The 22168-nt window shown below is 39.4% G+C and overlaps 1 protein-coding gene across 5 annotated transcripts; it reads right to left on the bottom strand.

The window, feature by feature from the left end:
• Positions 1 to 1026: 1026 nt before the first annotated feature.
• LOC149005184 (protein MEI2-like 2) lies at positions 1027 to 17804 on the bottom strand. Of its 5 annotated transcripts, XM_089167706.1 has the most exons (15): positions 17441 to 17803; positions 16845 to 16912; positions 16610 to 16711; positions 16308 to 16403; positions 16055 to 16198; positions 15505 to 15971; positions 9849 to 10007; positions 9650 to 9766; positions 9373 to 9524; positions 4212 to 4303; positions 3144 to 4089; positions 2970 to 3054; positions 2814 to 2882; positions 2349 to 2525; positions 1027 to 2147 (listed from the first exon to the last, which is right to left on the bottom strand). In XM_089167706.1, exons 4-15 carry the CDS (start codon positions 16336 to 16338, stop codon positions 2019 to 2021), a joined length of 2568 nt encoding a protein of 855 aa, XP_089023832.1. In that variant the 5' UTR covers positions 16339 to 16403; positions 16610 to 16711; positions 16845 to 16912; positions 17441 to 17803; the 3' UTR covers positions 1027 to 2018. The 5 variants fall into 5 exon arrangements, with proteins under 5 accessions (XP_089023832.1, XP_089023834.1, XP_089023831.1 ...); XM_089167708.1 differs by lacking the exon at positions 16845 to 16912 and having other exon boundaries at positions 16308 to 16346; XM_089167705.1 differs by lacking the exon at positions 16845 to 16912.
• Between the last annotated feature and the right edge of the window lie 4364 nt (positions 17805 to 22168).

The raw sequence follows: 22168 nt of genomic DNA on the forward strand, positions 1-22168 counted from the left end.
AAAAAAATCAAAATCTTCACTACAGTGAAGCAGAGAGAACCTTGCATGGCCTAATTGTCACTGCCCTGGCGCACCAGCACATCCATTGAATTTCCTTGTGCCAAAAAGGTTATAAAAAATTCCTGATATGCAAAACTGGATGAGTAGATAGTACCAAGGTTTAAAGTATCCCACGATACCTTACGATACTAGCCGATACATATCCATATTTGATCCAACTGATACGATACATTTCGATACGTTTCTCCATTGAATTATACTAAAATACATTAGCCAAAGCGATACAATACTCAATACAGGACAATATGTTTCTTAAAATCACCTGACCGATATGATACTCGATACAGGACAATATGTTTCTTAAAATCACCTGACCGATACGATACTCGATACAGGACGATATGTTTCTTAAAATCACCTGACCGATAAGATACTCGATACAGATACTTTAAACCTCGGATAGTACTACATCTATTCGTAGGACGGGGGCATCCAATAGGTTTACGAAAGAGGCTTCAACTATCTGGAGAAAAAAATTAGCAAGACACGTAATTTGACGTTGACAACCATGCATAAATTGGCAAATGAACGGATCAAACCCTAAACCTTCAATCAAGCCCTGCACAAGATTGCTAATCAAAGCAACTCTCTTTGAATCATAACATTCATTAGGATTGCAGTGTCGGCATTGGCAGCACTCATGTTCACGCTGTATCAGGGGCAGATCAAACTTGATATAGAAGCCGGAAAGGGGTTGCAATACAGACTTTGATATGCATATATTCATGTGATTACGAATCACATTTCTAATGGCAGGCTGAAAATGATGCGCAACTTCTTGTAGATATTAGAGTCAACAAGGTGTAATCCAGCACTATGGTTCACTCATCCACCTCTAGGTGACAATTGAGTACAGCATAGACTCCTTTAAGTGTCGCCCAGCCCAGATGATGATTTTTTTTTTTTATTTAATTTTTTATTTTTTTTTGCGGGGGGGGGGGGGGGGGGAGGAGAGGCTGGTATTCAGAAGAAAGAAGAGAAAAGATGAGAGGGGGGTTTAGTGGGAAGGAAATAGAAAGAAATGGAAATATATAAGTAGGGCGAGGATCATAAAAGAAAATCAAGGCACCATTCGAAGGGAAGAGATATCATCTGCCCTATTATCAAGGTGTAGGAAGAAACACCAGTAACTACAAATAATCAACTACGGACGAGATTCACAGTGACCAAAAGATGAAAAAGCAGAATAAGACAGGACACAAGAAAATTAAAATCAACAATCAAGGAAATGTGAGAACCAGAACCAGAATCAGAATCTGTGAAAGCAGAAGACATCACAAGAGCAAAACTACACAGAAGTGACGAACAGAGTTAAAGCAGAAAACAAACAAACTTGATGGCATGGTTAGGGAAATCGTCCACTTACATAAGGAAATAACCAGACACGCCTGAAATTCAACATTTGTACATGTCCATGTCTTCATTAAGTACAAAAATATCATAATTCCAAGTTTACACCAACCAGCACAATACAAAAGGAGGGTCTGCTATCAAACTCTATACAATTTTTGGAAAACAGACCACAACCCTAAATTCAATTTTCATAACATAGCCATACAAGCAAACAGTAATATTTACAAACACTTAACCCTAGCTATCCCTGACAAAAGGGACCTAGAAGATGAGCAAAATACAAATAGAAGGGAAGATTAGAATCATATACAAACTGGCAAGCAACATTAGAGAGCAAATAGAATCAAATTTTCATCTGCATGCACCACCTTATTATCTTCCCATATGTAGATAGAGTGCATTCTACAAAGTAAAAGAATGCTCCCTCAGCATCTTCATCCAAGGATTTCTGGTGACATGCTCTGGGTGCATTCGTAAGTGGACACCGCCTATATACACTTCGAATTACCCCTCTATAATTTTATACACAATTTATATTTGCAAGAGTCAGAAGCACAGCCATCATCTCATTGTAGCTGAAAGCAACCTGCTTCCAAAAAACAGTATCAACTCTTACTTGGTTTCTCACCCAAGATTCCCTCTGTAGGGCTCTCAGGTGAATCTCCAATGCATGATCCATCTGGCTGACGGATACAAATATTCATAGCGTTGGATGGAAAAGAATCCTGGATGATCTACGAAAATGAACACAGAAAGTTCCGGTAAGCAAATACTTGGCTGTATACTTATATAGAATGGTAAGTCAGATGGACTGTTGAAAGAAAGAGCAAGATCAAGATAAGATATCCAAGAGATGAAAAAGGAAATGGTTCCACTAATACTATAACTAAAATGCCGGGCATAGAATCCCTGCACAATCAAGCCTATTCATTTACCTGATCACCCTCAGGGCCCTCAGAATGAAATAGAATTGGGCGGCACCGTTTATCTTCATTCATCAAGCTAGAATTCTGGAAGTGGGTAACAAGTGCTGTTTTGCCCTGAATTCGAGCATAGGCCAAAGAAGCAACTTTCTCACTGTTGAACTTCTCCCATTTCTTCCCATTGAATGCCTGCACGATCACTGATAACCTCAGTTGGCTATCCAAGTTTGTATTGCATAAATCTTTCCAGAGTCTTGAGTGTTCTATTCATCACTTTAAAGCAAGCAAGATTGTAGAATTATATGGCTTGATAACATGAAACCTAGATACAAGGATCCTTTCCCTTAACAATCAAGCCTATTTGTTTGAATTCCAAGTATATATTAAGCAACTATCTTCCATTAACTGAAAATTTTGTAACTAAAATATATAGAATAAATAAAACAAAACAGTTATAAGGCTTATTGCAAATGGGACCTCATAGAAGGGGATAATGAGAGGAGGAGACACCATATTGATGAATGCATACCCTACATTGCATTTGTTCTGCAGCCACAAATGGAAATAAGTATTAATCACAATTGAAACTAAGGGAAAGTTCAAATACTCCATCCTGAGCCCACAAAGAATCACCTTAAAATCAATAGGCAGGTAGAGGAAATCGTAGGTACCACGGTGATGTTCATCAATGGCAGCCAGCAACATCTTTGAGGTGTACCTGATACAAAATCAAACTACCATCTTCACACCTGATCCTACAAAAATTTGAGTAAACATCAATTCATGAACTTCAGAAATTGTTCTTACTTATTTGGGATATTTTTAATCATTAAAGTAGTACGAGTATCTTCATCACTAATAATCTTCTCCAAGTCAAGCTGGTACTGCTTTTTGATGTCTATCTGGTTTCCATTGTTTTCAAGCCGACGATTCCGTGCCCGGTCAGCCAAACCATCTATTGCATGGACACCTAAACCAGGATATTGAAGGTCCCCACCACCAAGGAACATAGGACCCATCCTAGGTGAGGACATCATCCTGAAACTGGGGGAACCATTTTCAGTTACGTTACCTGATAGACCAACTCCAGCATTCGCACGACCACCCATGCCCATCATAAATCCCCCATCATTGCGGCTTAAGCCCATCCCTCCAAATGTAACTGGGCTCATAAAGGATGTCTCTGGTGATTCTGGGAAATATCCAAAATGTCTTTCTAAAGGAACACCAGATGGTGCAGACCCGACATGGTGGTGGTGCTGGTGTGATGAACCAAGGAAAGGGCCATGTGGGGTAGAGTATGGATAGCTCTGTCCCTGTCCATTAGAAGAATAGGGATGTCCCATTGATGGTGTTGGCCAGGCAGAAGAATTAGTGTGTTCTGAATAAGGAGTGGTACTTCCCCAGAGAAACTGTGGACCTGATAATGTGCCAATACCAGATGCACTCGAGACTGAAGAACCAATTCCTGGACTTAGGCTCATGTTCAACTCAGGAGATGGATGAGAATGCTGATAGGCAGCCGCATGAGGAGAGCTGGCATTGTTGAATACTGGTTCAACATGGCCAACCCTTCCTTGATCCTTCCCGATAGCTGCTATTTTTATAGAATTTGATCCCCGAGGAGGTAAAAGTGAAGCTAATCCAGGCAAATGGTTGCTGCCGATAGGACTAATGCTACCCATGCCTGGGGATTGACTCAGTGTATGCAAAGGGCCATGCTCAATGGGGCTGCTCAGTTGGGCCCAGTTACCTGTCATTACCCAAGCAAGTAAACTGACTTCCAGTAAACTCCCAATAACAACAAAAGTAGCCAGAATACAGATTCAAATCCAAAAAAGTAACAGTAATTAAAACATCCAGAGAGAGCACTACCTGGAGGAGAATTGGCAATGGGTGAACCCACTTGATGCCTAAAACTCCTAGTTTCATCTTGCTCCAGCTCTTGACTCAGTTGCTGCATCAAGCTGCAGAAACACAGCATAAAGGCATCGCTTTAAATACTAAATCAATAACCAGGAACAGTGAAATAGTTATAGAGTACAATAGGAAGGGATGGAGACATGCAAACAGTACAAATTGGAGCTACTTGGTTGGGCAACATCACACTAGATAAAAATGACAAAAACATCAGAAGACAACAAATGTACAAAATGAACTGGAACTCTGAGAGTCAAAACTAAGTAATTGAAATACTGTACCAGCACTCATGCAACAAGAGATATTTTACAAGAATCTATTCACACTGAGAGGTACTCTATGAAGAAGACAATAATAGGTAAAGCAAATAAAAATATCCAAGAAAAATTCACAACAAATAAGTCTCAGTGATAATAGATATGATTTTTTTTTTTTTCTTTCTTTCTTTCTTAATTATATGCAATAGACAAGACAAGGACAGATTAGATCACTTGTATGCAAAATCTAATGACGCATCATTAATAGTTAGTTTAGGCGGCATAGGTTGTACTGATTAGAACTATGGATATCCACATTTTTGTCCCTGCAAGAGACAAATCACCTATTCGTCTACTATTCTCAACTCTCAGAAAAGCGTAGTATTGGGATGCCATGCTCTACTTAGCATCAATAAAATATGTTGTCGAGAAGATAACGCATTATGGGGCCAGCACACGAAACAGCTTTGATGGGAAGACTTTTAATGTAGCATTGTATTTGATTGATCAAAACAGTAGCCAAATAGGACCTTTCACAAGGAATCAATTTTAGATTTGATAGACTTAAGATGAAATAGAATTCAAATGTGAAAGAGGGCTGAAACTAGAGTGGTATTATAAAGATAATAGCATAACAATACAGGCTGAATAGATCTTCAAAACAAGGACAGAACTATGATGAAGAAATTGAAGGGACAATATAAGGGAATTGAGAATAATAATGTAATTGGGCTTCACACCGCAAGGTGCATCAATTGGATCAAACACCGACCTACCTTGATCAAACACAGAGATTTTCCATAGAGAAGAAATGCTAACAAAGCAATTTGATTTCAACTGATGAGTTGTGTCTCACCTCTTAAATAAGTCTCTTTATATAGCATTCTAAAGAGATATAAACATTAATGGTAATATCCAACCACTAGCTAACACCACCTACCTCTTAATAACTCAACTACTACCCAACTTTTGACAAAGGAAAACTCCTTTGATAATGAGTCCTTTTATTTTTAAAGCATAGCCCCTTTTATTGACTTTTTAAGAACTAGACTAGGGCTTAGGTCTAGACCATGGAGATCAAAATATGTAGGCTAACTTTAACCCATTAAAACAGTCCTAGCCCATAAAAGTCATGGGCTGATTTGGGTGATAGCTTTAGGCCTTTGATGGGTCTGACCCAATGGGCTTCTTCTTTCTTAAATATGTCTTCAACTCTGCATCAACTTTGCAACCAGAAGCTGATAAATAGATCAACAGATATCCAGCAATAAGCAGTTACCATGGTCCAACTGGTCCAAGGTGGCGATCATAATTAACTTGAGTGGTAGCTCTGGAAAATTCAGTACATATTAGCATTAAGGAAAGTTCAGGAACTAACACAGATATATTTCACTACGGGGACATTTTACTTTTTAGCTTCAACTCAACTAAGGTCTCAAATAAGCACATTCAGCAAGCATAGAATGCACAATTCTTATGACTGACGGTCAATGTCAGGAAAAAGTGGGCTATCTGAATATTACGTTTTCTCATAAACCTTGAACATAAAGTGACTGGTACTTATTACTTTGGACCTCAGGAAGCACCTTCTCACAACAGCATTGCCTTGAAGAACTAGGTCAGGAGTAAACTTATCCAAACAGACCAATTTGTCAGAACTCAGAATCCTACTATGCCAATTATGTAAACTCAATTTTAAGGTTAGGATTTTTATGGATTTTTCCTAAAAGGCTAAAACTAAGGGCTTCCCAGGATCTTCCAGCAAAGAAAACTAATATTAAGGGCGGGTTTTAACACTTGAAAACTCAAACCTTGTTGTAATGCTGGTTCCAGGTCTGACTTTTAATAAGACAGGTGATGCTGAATTGGCAACATATACAAAAAAGAGAAAAGCCCAATGGTCAAGCCCATCAAAGCCTAAGGATATGATCCAAAACAGCCCATGGCTTGCATGGGCTAGGACTAATATACTGGGATAAAATGAGCCCATGGTTTCATGGGCTTAGATTACTTTAGTGGGAGAATATCAACCCACTATTTTGAACTAAGCCCAAGGTCTAGCTTTGAAAAGTCAACAAAAGGAGCTAGTAGGTGGTGTTGGTTAGTGGTGGGGTGTAGTAGGTGGATGTTTCCATTATTGTTTTGACTAGTGGTGTTGGGTAGTAGTTGGATGTTTCCATTAATATTTGTAGTAGGTTGTGTTAACTAGTGGTTGGATGTTACCATTAATATTTATGTCTCTTTAGAATGCTATATAAAGAGACTTATGTAAGTGGTGAAGAGACAACTTATGAATTGAAATCAAATTGCTTTGTTAGCATTCCTTCTCTATGGAGACTCCTTGTGTTTGATTAAGGTAGGTTGGTGTTCGATCCAATCAATCCACCTTGCGGTATGAAGCCTGGGTGTTATATTGTTATTCTAAATTCCCTCATATTGTCCTTTCAATTTCTTCATTATAGTTATGCCCCTATTTGAAGATCTATTCAGCCCGTTTCATTATATGCTATTATCCTTATAATACCATTCTAGTTTCAGCACTCTTTCCCATCTAAACTCTGTTTCACCTTAAGTCCATCAAATCTGAAACTGATTCCCTATGAAAGGTCCTATTTGGCTACTGTTTTGATCAATCAAATACAGTACTACATTAATGGGTTTGAAAACTACGGTTTTGGGGTTTCAGCTAGACGGGAGAATGGGTTGTTATTGCTGTTCTGTAATTTCAGATCTAGTTTTTAATGGGCTTAGAGTATGGCAAGTGTTTAAACTGAGCTAGGGTTTAGGTCTAGCGGTTGAAGATGAATTGCGGCATTTCTAATGAAGATGAGGTGCAGAATTTTAGAGGTGTTGGGGTTTTAGACTTTAGATGGAATGGGGTAGGGATGGGGTGAGGGGTGACATGCTATCCACCTAGGAGGGATCGGGGAGGCAAGGGGGTGGGGATTAGGGATCTAAGAGGGGAGAGATGTTGCTGCCGCCATAGGGAAGAAGAGGCAGAGAGGGAGGGCCAAGTGGTTGGGGAAGGGAAGGGAAGGGAAGGGGGTGTCGCAGGATAGGGAGAGGGTAGGGGAGGGCTTAGGGGGTATCATAGAGGGTAGGGTTAAGGTGCAGGGGCATTGTGGAGGTAGCGCAGGGTGCTGCCAGGTCACAGCAGCAAGGGGGGAAAGGAAATAGGGTGTGCAGGGGCACGGGAGGGGCTGGGGGGAAGGGGAAGGGGTGGGGGTGCCTTGCGTGGGTAGGGAAGAGAGGGGAAGGAGCTGGAGTTGTTGTATGTACTTGGATGCTTGAAGAACACTTGCTGGAAATTGGCATGGTGCTGAATATTTAAGGTCTTTACTAAAATGAATTCCTTTATAGATTAGGATCCCACCACATAATCTTGACCATTAAAATAAAATATAAACATCAAAAGGTCCCTAATGAAGACATGCTGAAATAAAAGTATTAATTAACTTAAAACTCATTAAATCACATGCTTAAATTCTGTTTTAATTAAAACTCTAATTGCCACATGTGCTAGAGTTAAAAAGAACTAAGGACTCAATAACTAACATAACCACTAACTCAAAACAAGACTAAGTTAACCAAACTTAGATTCTAGAAATTAAACTGAAATTAAATTCCAGCAACTAATTAGGGAAGAAAATGCCCAAAATACCCCTCCTAGGGGGTTCGGCCAGCCTAGGGAGGCTTCGTAGAGCCATCTTGTGGGCAATCGTGTTCCCTTCAGCCAAACTACATGAGTACTTAGGGCTGACAACACAGATTCAATCATGTCTTGAGTCATCCATCTATGCATTCAATCTTGAATAAATCAGGTTTAACTCAGTACCTTGATCAAATCACTAAGTATTCATCCAATGAAAAACAACTAGGTACCATGCAGATTCATACGTGTTACATTATTATGCTCTATGTAAGTTTCAAAATACTTCTCTAACTTCCAAACTTTTATATTTAGTTGAGCCCAAACTGAATCACAATCAAGATTTTATGGTTACCAATTCAACAAAGCAGCAAAATCATGACTTAATGCTTTTCAAAATCCTCAACCACAGAATTCAAGTAATCTCCATTCACTACACTAATTTTTATTTGATATTAATGCAGCTACCACTGAAGCCTTGTGTTACCAATTACTTCGTCCTCTGGTGGTTCTCTTTCAAGAAACAGAATGAAGGAAAGGAACATCACATCTTTCTCTATGGCTACCTCCTAAATCTCCAGATTGAAGATGTGGTGAAGAAAAGATCAGTACTTGTTTTCTTCATTTCCTGGAAGTAGATTGGCTTACTTAGTAATATCATTTCATAAATCAAGCTTTATTTTTTACAATTTACTCTCTTTTTCCTTTTAAATCATGCTCTTCCAAGCCAAATTGTTTTAGTTTTATTTATGAGTCTATCTTGTTGTTTTCATTTTAGACACTCAATTGGGGGTTACTGGATTTAAGAATCTCTTATCTTTAAAAATTCATAAATCATCATCATTTTTTTCATGTAATAGAAAGATGAACTGACGTCCCCCTTCTCATTACTTCCTTCTTTCCTGTGTATTATGTTCCCCATTACTAGATCTAAAGTTCATTCACTTCTTTCCAAACGCCTTTCAAACCCTAAACTTTTTTCCAATGTTTATCTGGCCTGAAGGATATTTGACCAAACAAATTCAAATAGCATTCACTACCATAAACGGATAAAAGTGAGTTGGAGAAGAAATAACACAATATAGGGAAAAGCAGCAACAAACAGAATATCCAAGCAAATAAGAAAACTTTAAGCTCATATAGTTTGAAGATACAAAATGCAATATAACTAAGGAAAAACAAAGAAATTGAATTAAATCCATATACACACTTCCGACGTGCTCCACCAGGACGACTAGGTTCAAGCTTTATACGTTTCCCAGCTATGTCACTTCTATTTAATGACCGAAGAGCTGCTTCTGCTGCTCTGACATCATAAAATTCAATAAACTTATGGTGACGCTTATGAGGAGTCTCCCTGATCTGTATTTATGCAATAGCAAAACATCAAAGGATGAAATGTCGCAAAGAAACATTCAGCACAAACAAATTATATGAGACCATAAAGGGAAAATGAAAGTTAAGAAAGTAGATAACAAATCACACACCTCTTTAACCTCCCCATAAGCCCCAAATATTTGTCTGAGATCATCATTTGACACAGAAGGATCCAAATTAAAGACTACAAGTGTTCCTTGGTTAATATCCTTATCTGACGGGTTATCCTGGAAGGGCACAAAAAATAGATGAAATGATGGGTCAACAAACCAAGTATTTAACATACAAACGGCTAAAGTTGTCTCAAACCTTGGGAATTGAAAAATGAATGTCAAGTTTTCTCCGACGCAATGGCTTATTCTGCAAGGCACGCATGGCAGTTCGAGCGGCTCGAATATCATAGTAAGATATCATTACAAAGCCCCTGTGCTTACATGCAGTGTAAAGGGTCCTAATAGCACCATATTGCTGGGGGGAGAGGGGCATCAGTATGTCAAACCCACATACCAGAAGACAAAAAGGAAAAAAAAATACATTAGAAAACAAAATTCTGCCCTTCAGGAAATACGCAAGAACTTAATCAGTTAAACCTCACAATTTTGGAAAGAACATTCACTGCAAGCAAAGTTACATGATGAAGAACGCTTTGAAGTTTAAATGGGAAGAACACTGATCTGAAAGAAAACCCCAAACACATGCATGCAGACAAACAAAAGGATGTTGAAAACTTAACAACTCAAATATGCATTATGGGGATAAAGTTGTCGTTGTGACAGTGAAGTTGTCTAGATAATAACTCTCTTCATGCAGTAGACTGGTAGAGGCACCTGAAACCTCAAGGTATCTACCATTGTTGTCAAGGCACCGAGTGCTGCCTAGGCAACTGCATTCCATTATAGTCTTTTAAGTATATCAGTTGTATAATCTATATCATAAACAATCAAGATTAACCCACACCTAATCAACATTGAGTCATCAAAAGCCAAAATTTTAGCCAACCCAGTCATCAATTTCAATAGACACAGAAGACCACAGAACGAAGCAAACTGTTGGAAGTTTGAAACAATCAAAGCACACATCAATTTATATATTCTTTGACTTGGCCCATTTTCAGGTATACCTAGTCTTACAGTTGATTCAAATGGTGCTCAAAAAATATGATTTCATCAGTAAGTAATTAAATTGCTCCCGATTTAGAGAAACATTCACTTGCTGACTGCTTGGCACATTGGTCAAGTGCTAACTTGCTGAAATGCTTCATCACAGTTTTTAATCCTAGAAACAGCCATAAGGCTTTATACATCTGACCCTCCCCAGAACCTGCTAGGTACAACCTTTGTTCTTGTTCTCTCAGAAATTTGTTTGGTTAATGTGAGAATTTTTATATATGAAGATTACAAAACAAGTTCTCCACCAAATCCAAGATTTTGCTTAAATTTGATTTATATTGAAGGAGTTATGTTCTGGTGAAACCTTATTTGGTCCATGCAAATGCCTTCAAAATTACTCACATGAACATTGTGTTTTAGATATCAACATAAATATAGTTTCAATGACGTAAATCGACGGCAAAAGGTCTTAACACATAGCTTATACAAATAAACCATCAGCCCACTCCAAGAAACATTCGAGAACCATTTCATGTGATTCACCGGCATTCTCTGAAAAGTAAGACATCTTCACATAAAAAATTATGAAACCCAATACAGCATCCATAGACTCCACTGAGAAAGAAACAACAGAAAGAATGAGCACATTGCCTTCTCTATAATTGTCCTCTCCATAACAAAGGGGCATTTTGCGAAAGAGAAATTTCTTCACCAGCAAATCTCAAGTCTATTAATGGGGAAAAAGTAGTTCAGGAATAGCACTTGGCTTCTCACTATCAGAAGCAAATACTTTGAAGCCTGTAACTAGATCACCAACGCTTTTCATTTTTACATACTAAATTTCCACTTTCCAGCATGGAGAAGATTTTTCAAGTTCTTATTTCAATGCAAGTCTTTATTAGACTTGCTTCAACTATATCTCCGAACTCAACTCCATCCACCCCAATTGTCCTATAAATCTACTAATTCCTCTCGTAACAGAAGTGTCGATAGTTATTCAAGATTCCAAAAAACACCAAATCAGAGTCATGGCGATCATTACAATACAATTGTGCTAACTCTAACAGGTCTGCTGGTGAGGTTAAAGCAAGCCTAGAGACACCAGGCATAATTACATGAGAACAGGGGAGAGAACAATCAAATAAAAAAGAAACCTCATGTATCTTCTTTTTTTATTAATTTTCAAAGAATGTGGCAGCTTTGAAGAATGCAATCAACTGAGGAAGCTCCAATAGGAAGCTTCTAACCTTGATGTCTCAATTGCTCTTCCTACAGGCACTCGAAGTTGTGTTCAGTACCCTATCACTAACTTGGTTTCTTATATGATTTCTCCTATTTTTGTGCTTGTTTGTCTACCATTGAGACTCACCTCCTTCCTAAGTCTGTGTCTGAAGCCTTGACAAGTCCTGGGTGAAAAACAGTTATGACCAAGGAGTTGGCAGCCCTAGAGGAAAACATATTTGGGAATTTGTCCCCTTACCTCCTAGGAAAACTGCCATCAGATGTACCTGGGTGTTTGCAATGAAAGTAAATCCTGATGGTATGTTTGCTAGATTGAGAGCTAGACATTTGTGGCTAAAGTATATACTTAGGAGTGTGGTGTGGAATATATTGATACCTTTTCTCCTAAGGTAATGCTCACTTCTATGAATTCTAATTTCTTTAGCTACTACATATCATTGGCCCCATGTTTCAGCTGGATGTCAATAATACTTTCCTCAATGGAGATCTCCATGAGGAAGTTTATATGGAGCAATCTCCAGGGTTTGTTGCTTAGAAGGGTTTGTTGTGTGGCCTGAAACAATCACTATATAGTTGAAATAATCACCACACGCATGGTTTGACCGGTTTACCTCAGTTATAATAGAGTTTGGTTTGACTCAGTGTTCTTCTGTTAATCTAGTTAAGGAAGGATATTCTTGGTTGTGTATGTGGATGACATTGTTATTACTTGTGATGATTCAGCTGGCATTGATGCATTGAAGACATCTTAGACCAAAGACTTGGGAGGCTCAAGTATTTTTGGCAGATACAAGTGGCTCAATCCAAAGAAGAAATCTTCTCATCCCAAGGTAAAGATGTAATTGACTTACTTTTGAAGAGAGTGATGCTTGGTTCACAACCTTTGGATACTCCAATGGATCCAAATATAAAACTTATAAATGAAGACAAAGATACTCTTCAAGATCTAGAGAAGTATCGAAGGTTGATTGGGAAACTAAACTATTTGGTTGTGATCATAGTTGTCAAGGCGTCGCCTAGGCGTCCGAGCTCCTTCGGAGCGCCTCAAATCGGTGTCGCCTCATTTTCAGACAATAAGGCGACCGCCTTGGGGTATGAGGCATTCTCCTCAAGAGCCTCAGACACCTTATACCCCAAGGCGTCCGCTTTTTTTCTTCTTTTTTAAATCACATGAAAGATGCCAAATCGAAGGCATATATTGAATTACTTATTAGATTCCAATTGTAAAGTATCTATTGTTTGAACCTAAATGCATATTTATAATGACCCTACATGTGATCAAATGTTAAAATAAAAAATAAAAAAACAAACAAAATCGAAAGAGAATAAGTTCTTGACTCAAGTCTCACACTCTCACTCTCACTCTAATTTCTAATCTCCTTCTCTTCCTCTCTTCTTCTATTCCATTCCCATGACGACACTCTGGTAAGCCGCGCGACAAATGACTTCTTCTCTTCCTTTCTTCCCGCAACTTTTTATTTAGGACCTACTATGTGTGGTTTGTAGTATGTTGTATGACTTGAGGTAGGCTAATATCAGTTTTTTTTTTTTTTTTTTTTATAAGATATGATAGATTTATAATGAATTTGAGTGAATGAGATGTACACTAAAAATTTCACTTAACGCCTCAAAAGCGCCTCGGAGGGCGCCTCATCAACTCATTGCCTCAACTAGTATAAACCGCCTCGCATCGCCTCATCGCCGTGACAACTATGGTTGTGATTCGACCTGACATTGCCTTTCCAATCAATGTTTTGAGTCAAATTCTCTCTAGTCCTTGGACCACTCATTGAGATGCGGTTATGCACACATTGAAATATCTTAAGAGAGCTGACGGACATGGGCTCCTCTACACAGATCACAGCCACAGGAGATTCAAGGGATTTTTTTTATGCAGATTGGGCTGGTTCACCAATTGCTGGGAAATCTACAACAGGCTATTGTACTTTAATTGGAGGAAATCTCATGTCTTGGAAGATTAAGAAACAGCCAGTGGTTACTTGATCAAGTGCAATATTAGAGTATCGTGTCGTACCACTTGTCACCGAGCTGATGTAGATTAAGCAGCTATTGCAAGAGCTTAGCTTTGACCATGAGTCACCTACGTCTTCATGGCATGATAATGATGCTACCATCTATATTGCATCTTACATCAAATCATGTTTTTCACGAATGGAAAAAGCATATTGAAGTAGATTGTCACTTTGTCTGTGAGAAGCTATAAAAAAGACTAATCTCTACTCATCATGTTCAAACCAAGAAAAACTGACCAATTTATTCACCAAATCTTCGGGGGCTAAGAGAGTGAACTACATTCGTAACAAGCTGGGAATGGTTAATGTCTATTCTCCAGCTTATGGAGGAGTGTTAGAAGGAAAAAGGGCATAACAAGAAGGAAATATGCCTCTAAAGGGCAATGGGGGGAGGCAAATATGCCTCTCAAGATTCAGCCCTTGCAGTAAATCTCAAGAGGGATTCTGGCGGAAGATTAGTCCATATTGGACTCTCACGTTAGGTAGTAGTTTCCTTTTTAATGCATGTAAGTTTTTCTATAAAATACAGGTTGGATTCCAAGTTTTCTCAAATTGAATGTGAGACCTCTTCTGTTTTCTTCTCAATTCTCTTTCTTCTTCCTATGCTTTCTTTCCTCTGTATCTCTGAGTTTCAACACCTTTTAATTAGTATTTGTTTTATGTAATTACCATTTGTGTTCCTATGATTATTTCTATTTCAGCTAGCCAGGAAGATTGGATGATTATGACTAACTTGTAAGGGGATACTTGAAGAAGTCCTATCCTTGTTCTCTATTTCCTGTATTCTTCTTTGTTTCTAATTCAATAGATTTGATTGTATGATGATCAGCTACAAGTTCATCAATTGTTTCCAAATTCTTTGAAGATCTAATCAGCATTAAACCTCGTTCAAGAAGATTCTACCATGGGTTAGATCCTTCTTGATCCGTCTCTACATTACCCATTCAGGCATTATGTATAATGCTACATCAATGGCTACATGATATCACTAGGAAATGAAGTTGACCAAAAAACATTGAGACTTTTGCATAGTGATTCAAGCCCAAAGTTTAACCAGTGAACCATGAGATCTATGGATGGTATATCTCGATTGGGAGCAATGTCCAAGTTTACAGTACAAAAATGGATACTGCTTCAGAACTTCTCACTTTTCGGTTCAATGGATTCTATTATACACCTCAGAGCTTCACTTGTTGAAAGCATACATAACCATCAGTAACAACAAATACAATCCTCCAGGGATGCGATGGGGATCACCTCTGTTCCCAGTAAAAAACTGAGGTCAAGTGATGACCTCAACAAAAAGAAAACCCTCAGCAGCATTCCATTTTAAGTTGGCAGTGAATTTGCTGACATGATCTCCCATCCAGAAAGTCAAAAAAAGAAAAGTTCTTTTATTAAAATAACTGCATTTTAGTCAAAGCATACAAAAGTCATTTCCTCCTCTTCAAAGTTGACGAAAGAAACTTCAAAACAGGAGGGGTAGCACATCCAAACAGTGTCCACAAAAAGGATAACCAAAACTGAGTAGCATATAAATAAAAAATAACCAAAATCAAGTTGAGATGAAACTTCACTGACCTCAAAAAGAGCTCTCAGTTCCAAGTCCTCAACATTACTATTGATATTCCGCACAAACAATGTTCTAGAAGGATGTTCTCCATAGGGGTGCTCCCCTGCAACTGCTCCTACACCATTCGGAATACCATACTGGCTGCTCCCATTAATAGAACCACCATCAATGGTTATCTTTGACATACTTGCAGTGATGCTCTCCTGAGGGTCAAAGTCCATTTCCATACCCCCACCACTGCCAAAAAGATCGTACTCATCCAAGTCCTCTAGCTGACTAGGTAGGCCACTTAGGTCAAAATCATCCATGATACCAGCTAAAAGGTCATCCTCATCATCAGGAAGAACACAACCAATGGCATTTGGTCCATCATCTTCCAGAGAATTTTTACCTTCAGCATCTTGATGTAATTTTTTTAAGCTAGCCGATCCATCATCTGCAGATTGAACACTGTGCTCCAAGTCTGCAAACTTCACTGCAATTAAAAAAAACAAGGTGAAAACACTGTTTCTCATACAAAACTCAGTATAGAATCTACAAAGAAGAGCCCGTGCATACACTTTTCATGTCGAAGAACAGGCACAGAGCTTGAGAAAAGGCTGGCATCATTTGATGTATGATATGAATCAGATCCACATGGAATTCCCCATCCACTGCTTCCAACCTTCAGGGGAAAATTAACCGATGGAATTTTGGAAGGACCTGCAATAAGAAGAGTTATAGGTAACATACAGACAGGATAGCTAGATCCTTCAGCATTATTAGTCATCTAACATTACTAAAAGAATATACAGAGGACCCCTGCAGCTACCTGAGACTGAAATATCACTAGGCTGCTCCATTTTCCCACCTGAATAAAAAGAAGACAAAGAAGACCACCAAATCTTGAGACTCTTTGCTCAGATACCTGGGGGGAAAAAAAGCCTCAGGTAAAGTAATGTAATACGCAGGTGCAAATAGTTTTTCATCCAAAAACAGCATCAGTGCTACTATGATTGTGAAAATGTCAAGGATTTACAGTGCAGATGCAATTAAACAAGCTATACAGAACTAAATACAATGATATCAAGATAAAATCTAAATGCTGATGTTATATTGTAAGGCCTCATATACCTATTACTAAGATGCAAAATTTCAAATGCACCAACAGCTACCCTTCCTGATACTGGATGCGCTTCAGGAGCATGTATGATCGGCCAGCCAGAAAACACTCATCTACCAAACCACATTAAATTAAATCAATCAATTTAGTCAACATAATACCATGCAAAAAGGTTTATGCTAGAAGCTATAGTTCCATTAACCAAAAAAAAAAAAAAGAAGCTATAGTTCCAAGCAACAAATAAACCTCGCATGGAGCAACTTTCAAATCCTATCATATCGAGGCATTTAATGATTTCACAGCAGGAATTTGGACTGCATGTGAAAAAGAAGAATTACTGGATGGGCTTGCATTTATTCCCGTATCAACATGCCATAATGTACAATGGAAAATAAACTAGTTTTAAACAAACCACCCCCTTGAAAACAGAGAAAGACAAACTGAGTCAGAAATAAGCAAATTTTGGAATAATTTACAGCAACAATCGACAAAATAGGAAACCAAAGTAGCTACTTTAGTCGTAAAGTTACTGCGGAAATTGAAATCAACAAAATAACTTCAAATACACCTATTCCACTTTCCGTTAAGAATCTAACAAATATTTCAATGATAATTGAGCTACAGTAAACAAATTAAAATTAAAAAAAAAAAAAAAAAAAAAAGGTAAAACTCCAAATTTAACAGGCCTTCCGCCGGGGGGCAGAAAAAGTGATAACTGTTTCACAAACCGTATTCAGCCGATCACAAAACCCATAATAAAAAACCCACCCTAACCAAAAACAGAAACATTCCATTGCATGATCGACCAATTTCAAAAGAAAGGTGGGAAAAGAAAGACTTACCGAGCCAAAAGGAATTAAACGATTAACACGACAACCCTATCAAAATGTCATTAGAAGTCCAAAACATGAAGAAGAAAACGCAGAATGCCCTAAAAATGACTTCAGAACAAACTGTTGGATTTCTTGAGAGATTCCTAAAGAAACTCTTGTCCTAATAGTCTGTCGAGGAAAAAGAAAGATGTTTGTTTCGTCTGCTCATCTACTTCTTTCTGTCGCCGGAAATAAGAGAGACAGAGACAGAATTGATAGGATTTTGGGAATAAATATTTACAGAAGAGTGACGGAGCAGAAAACTCTTATACTTATTCAACAGATTACACTCTCCCTTACTCCCCCACCCTTTCCCTCCTGTGGCAGATGGATTCTGCTGTATTTGAATCATGTTTGGGGTCCGTTGACGCAACCTTCCTAATTGGATAATTTCAAACCTGCGTTTTCCACCTCTATATTTCATTAAATTACTGTACTGTTATTGGGGTGGTGGATTGCGTTTTCTGGGGTTTTTTTTTTTTTTTTTTTTTTTTTTTTGTGGGGTAGAACGTTTTCGTAAAGGGCTTGTAGTAGATTACAAAAAAAAAAAAAGGCTTGTAGTAAACGTCTTCGGCTTTGTTGGGCTGTCTTCAATTAAACATGTGGTTTTTTTCTGAAAAATTAAAAAAATAAAGGGTAATTTTCATCTCCACCCCCTGAGGTTTGATCCATGTCATTTTTAGTCCAAATAAATGGACACTTTGCATTTGCCTCCCCTGAGGTATCCAATAAGATCAAGTAAGGACAAATTGTGATTTTTATGATCAAAATACCCTCTTATCTATTCTTCTTTTACCACATTCTTCTACACCGATGACCAATTAGAAAAATGCCTTCGAAACCCTTTTAACCCTAATCCAAACCTAGATTCAATACTAAGGAGCAAAACATTTTTATCGCTATTACTATCTCATCTTCTGTTCTTATCTTTCTTGGCATCTTGTTCTTGCTCTACTACCTCTGGTACTTTCTATTTATCGTTCTCGCACCAGTCCTTTTGACTCTTGTGCTCCTTTAAGGTTGCAGAGATTATGTTACAAGGAGGGTATTTTGAGGTATTCAGTGATGGTAATTCAATTGGAAAACGTGGATTAGGTGCTACGTTTCAAGGTATTCTTCGTGATGGCAAGTCTGTTGCATTTAAGAGACTTATCCAACTTCTTTGCAAGGTGAAACTGAGTTTCAGAACGAATTGCAGGTTCTTGGGAGTCTTTGATTGCCGTATGTGGTTAGGCTTCTGGGTTATTGTATTGAGAAGAAGAGATTTCTAGTGTATGAGTATATGCCCAACAAGAGTTTGCAGAAATTGCTTTTCGCAGAAGCATCAAGGGTTCCAATTCTGGATTGGAAACAAAGGTTTGATATCATCATCAACGTTGCTCGATCACTTGCTTTTTTGCATATGGAATGTGACACGATCATCCATGGTGATATAAAACCAATTAATGTTCTCTTGAGCTTGGATTACTGTTCGAAGCTTTCAGATTTTGGTCTATCGAGGATTAAATCAGAAGGTGATTCGCCCAGAAAAATAATAGAGATTTACAGGAAATAGTTATGCAAAAATATTAATTAATTCACAAGCCCAATTCTCTCATCGATGGAAGTTTTCGGCTCCAAAAATTGCTTCTCTGTATATGAAAGCAAAGGGCCAGAGAAAGAAAAAGAAAAGCAAAAAAGAAGGAGAAAGAAGAAAAAAATGCAGAAGAGAAGGCAATTGTTGTTCCTATTGGAGGAGGTCTGAACCCATTCAATGCGTCTTCTTCAGCGATCGTTTCCAACCAACTCGAAGAATTATATGGTTTCTAACGGGTAGAAGTGTAGATTGATGGTTGATATGGAGAGTTTATGATCAGACCGGGTTCATGCCTGGTCCGACCCTCGACCCCGGTCGAGAAGGAGAAAATCGAATCGCTCCCGAGCGAGCAGGATCCGGAAGATGGCTTGCTGAAGAAGAAAGCTTATTCGGCTGCAAGCGTGCCCTAATCTTACTTATGGATTAGGGTAATCACCCTGATGGTGGCAGACTCAAGCTGACGGCTGCGGATAATCATCATCAAAGGGATAACTATCGCATAACCTAACGGTTATCTCAGGAGTCCTCTACTAGCCCAAACTAGTAGAAGTCTATTGCTCAACGGATCTCACTGATAAGATCCAACGACTACCCGAAGAAGGCTCGAGTGCATCCAACGAAGGAGATTCGAAGGTACACTCTATATAAACCTCACTACCATACAAGGTGAGGGAGGGATCAATCGATCAATACGAATACTATCTGAGACTCAGGTTCAAATACATACTGATAGACCTAAACTATCAGCGTTCTGCTATCTAGATCACCTTTCCCGTTTCTTCATTCATTAGCTCTGTGCTTCTAGCAGAGCCGTTTGTGATTAAGTTCATCAACTGACTTAGCCTTCGGAGGTGGACTCCCGACCCTAGCGGTCGGGCCACATCTGACGCTTTCGTTTTGCAGGACATCACGTGGAGATCCAAGGGCTGAGCAGATTTTGGACGCATCATTTGGCGCCGTCTGTGGGAAAGACTTGAAAAGCCATGGTGACTAGATCAGCAGCCGCTGCACAACGCAATTCCGGTGTTCAGATACCTGGAGTGAATAATCCAGATATCCCCCAGGAAAGCCAAAATCCTATCGAAGTGGATGATGGCCAGGGAGGACGTAATCCTCCTCCTGATACAATCCAAGATCAATTGGATCAGGTAAAGATTCAACTCTTGGAGGTGAGCCAAGCACTCCGCGTGCTCACCAGACGAGTGGTTTTACCACAAGAGCCCGATCAACGCGATTCAGGGAGACGTGCATTGCCACGTGACCGAGAATGGCTGAAGACCGGAATGTTGATCGAAATTTTCGTGAAGGAGACCGAGGACTTCGGAGGATTGATGATCAACCAAGGCGAGGCGATCGGTTCGACAGACCGCAAGAGAGTACAACTGATTCAAATACAAGGTTGGATACTGGGGTAAGAACTCACTCACTCACTGTCAAAAGAACCGTTCGTGATGATCGAGAAGTTCGTGACGAGAGGAATGTTCGTGAAGGACGGGCTGTTCGTGATGATCGAGTAGCGCGGGATGATCGTGTTAATCGAGGTCGTGATCATATTGCTGAAGATCACCCGACCCAGATTGGTCAAGAATTGGCCAACATCAATGAGAAGTTAGGGCAGTTGGCTAAGGGAAGAATAATCGAGGATATTTACTCGGTCATTCGGAAAACTCCTTTTGCTGAGCCAATTGCGGGATATCGGTTTCCCCATAACTTCCGTTTGCCTACCTTCTCAACATTCGATGGCTCCGGAGATCCAACAGCTCACATTGGCTATTACCAACGAGACCATGGCAGCTTTTAGGTAATTCGATGAAATTTTATGCGGGGTTTTCGGTTCATCTCTAACTGAGCGGCACAAAAGTGGTTTTCTAACCTCCCTCTCGGAAGGATCGTAAACTTTGACGAATTGGCGCGCCAATTCATAGGGCGATTCCAGAGTGGGATACAGGTCAAGAAAACAGAAGAAACCTTGTTTACTGTCAAACAAGGAAAGAACGAATCGATCAGAGAGTTTCTGAAGAGATTCAACAAAGTGACGATGGAGATAGAGAACTTGGATGAACAAGTAGCCAGAACCGCTCAATTCACAGGACTCACTAATCGGAAACTCCCGGAGTTATTACTATAGGATATACCCACGACTTATGCCGAGTTGGTACAGAGATGCCGTGCGGTGCTGAAGTCATGGAGATTCTAGATGCGCGCCAAGGAGATAATAAAGTCTCCAATAAGGAACAAAAGGCTCCCCGAGCGAAGCGAAGCCAAAGAAGAATATTCGCGATCGGGTTGGAAAATCCTAGCCTTGGCGCCAAAGATCCCCCGGTAGAAGTGAGTACACTCCATTGAATGCTCCTCGAGCCGATATTTTGAATATCCTCAAAAGAAAAAATATTTTGAAGTGGCCGCCTAAAATTCTTTTGAAACCTGGAGAGCAGCAGAATCGGGAAAAGTATTGCCGATTCCACAAGGACTATGGTCATTACACTAATGATCGTTGTCATCCGAAGGCGGATATTGAGAGATTGATATCTCGGGGACATCCGTCCAGCTTTGTTAGCGGAGAAGGGAGGAGCCACGTGGGCCACGTGCGGCTGCTCCAAAAAGGGATCGTTCGGTTAGTTCGTAACGATCGAGGGAGGCCCCGAAGTTTAAAAAAGGCAAGGAGGTGATTGAAGCTGCTACTCGGTCACCGATCCTTACCATCTTCGGGGGTCCAGAGCCCGAATCATTCCGGAGTCTAAAAACCAAATCCAAATTTGTTGGAGCCGGAGAGGTGCAGAAGCGGAAGAAGCTGAGTGGTAAAGATTCTATCACCTTTAGCGAAGAAGACGAAAGAGACGTTTGTTTACCTCATGATGATGCTATAGTCATCAAGGTAGAGATTGCACGGCGGGAGGTGCATAGAGTTTTGATTGATACAGTGGTCCTGCAGCCTGACCTAATTTCCTACGAAGTGTATCAAAAATTGAAGGTGGATCAGGACTTGATGAAACCCTCATCTACACACCTATATGGCTTTGCAGGGTCATCTGCAGTAGCGAAAGGATCGGTTCAATTGGATCTATCCATTGGAAGTTTTCCTAAAGAAACAACTGTCCGAATCAATTTCTTGGTGGTTCGAG

Source organism: Hakea prostrata, chromosome 9, assembly GCF_041222555.1.
Source record: "Hakea prostrata isolate BN-2017 chromosome 9, UWA_Hpros_2, whole genome shotgun sequence".
NCBI classification, from domain to species: Eukaryota; Viridiplantae; Streptophyta; class Magnoliopsida; order Proteales; family Proteaceae; genus Hakea; species Hakea prostrata.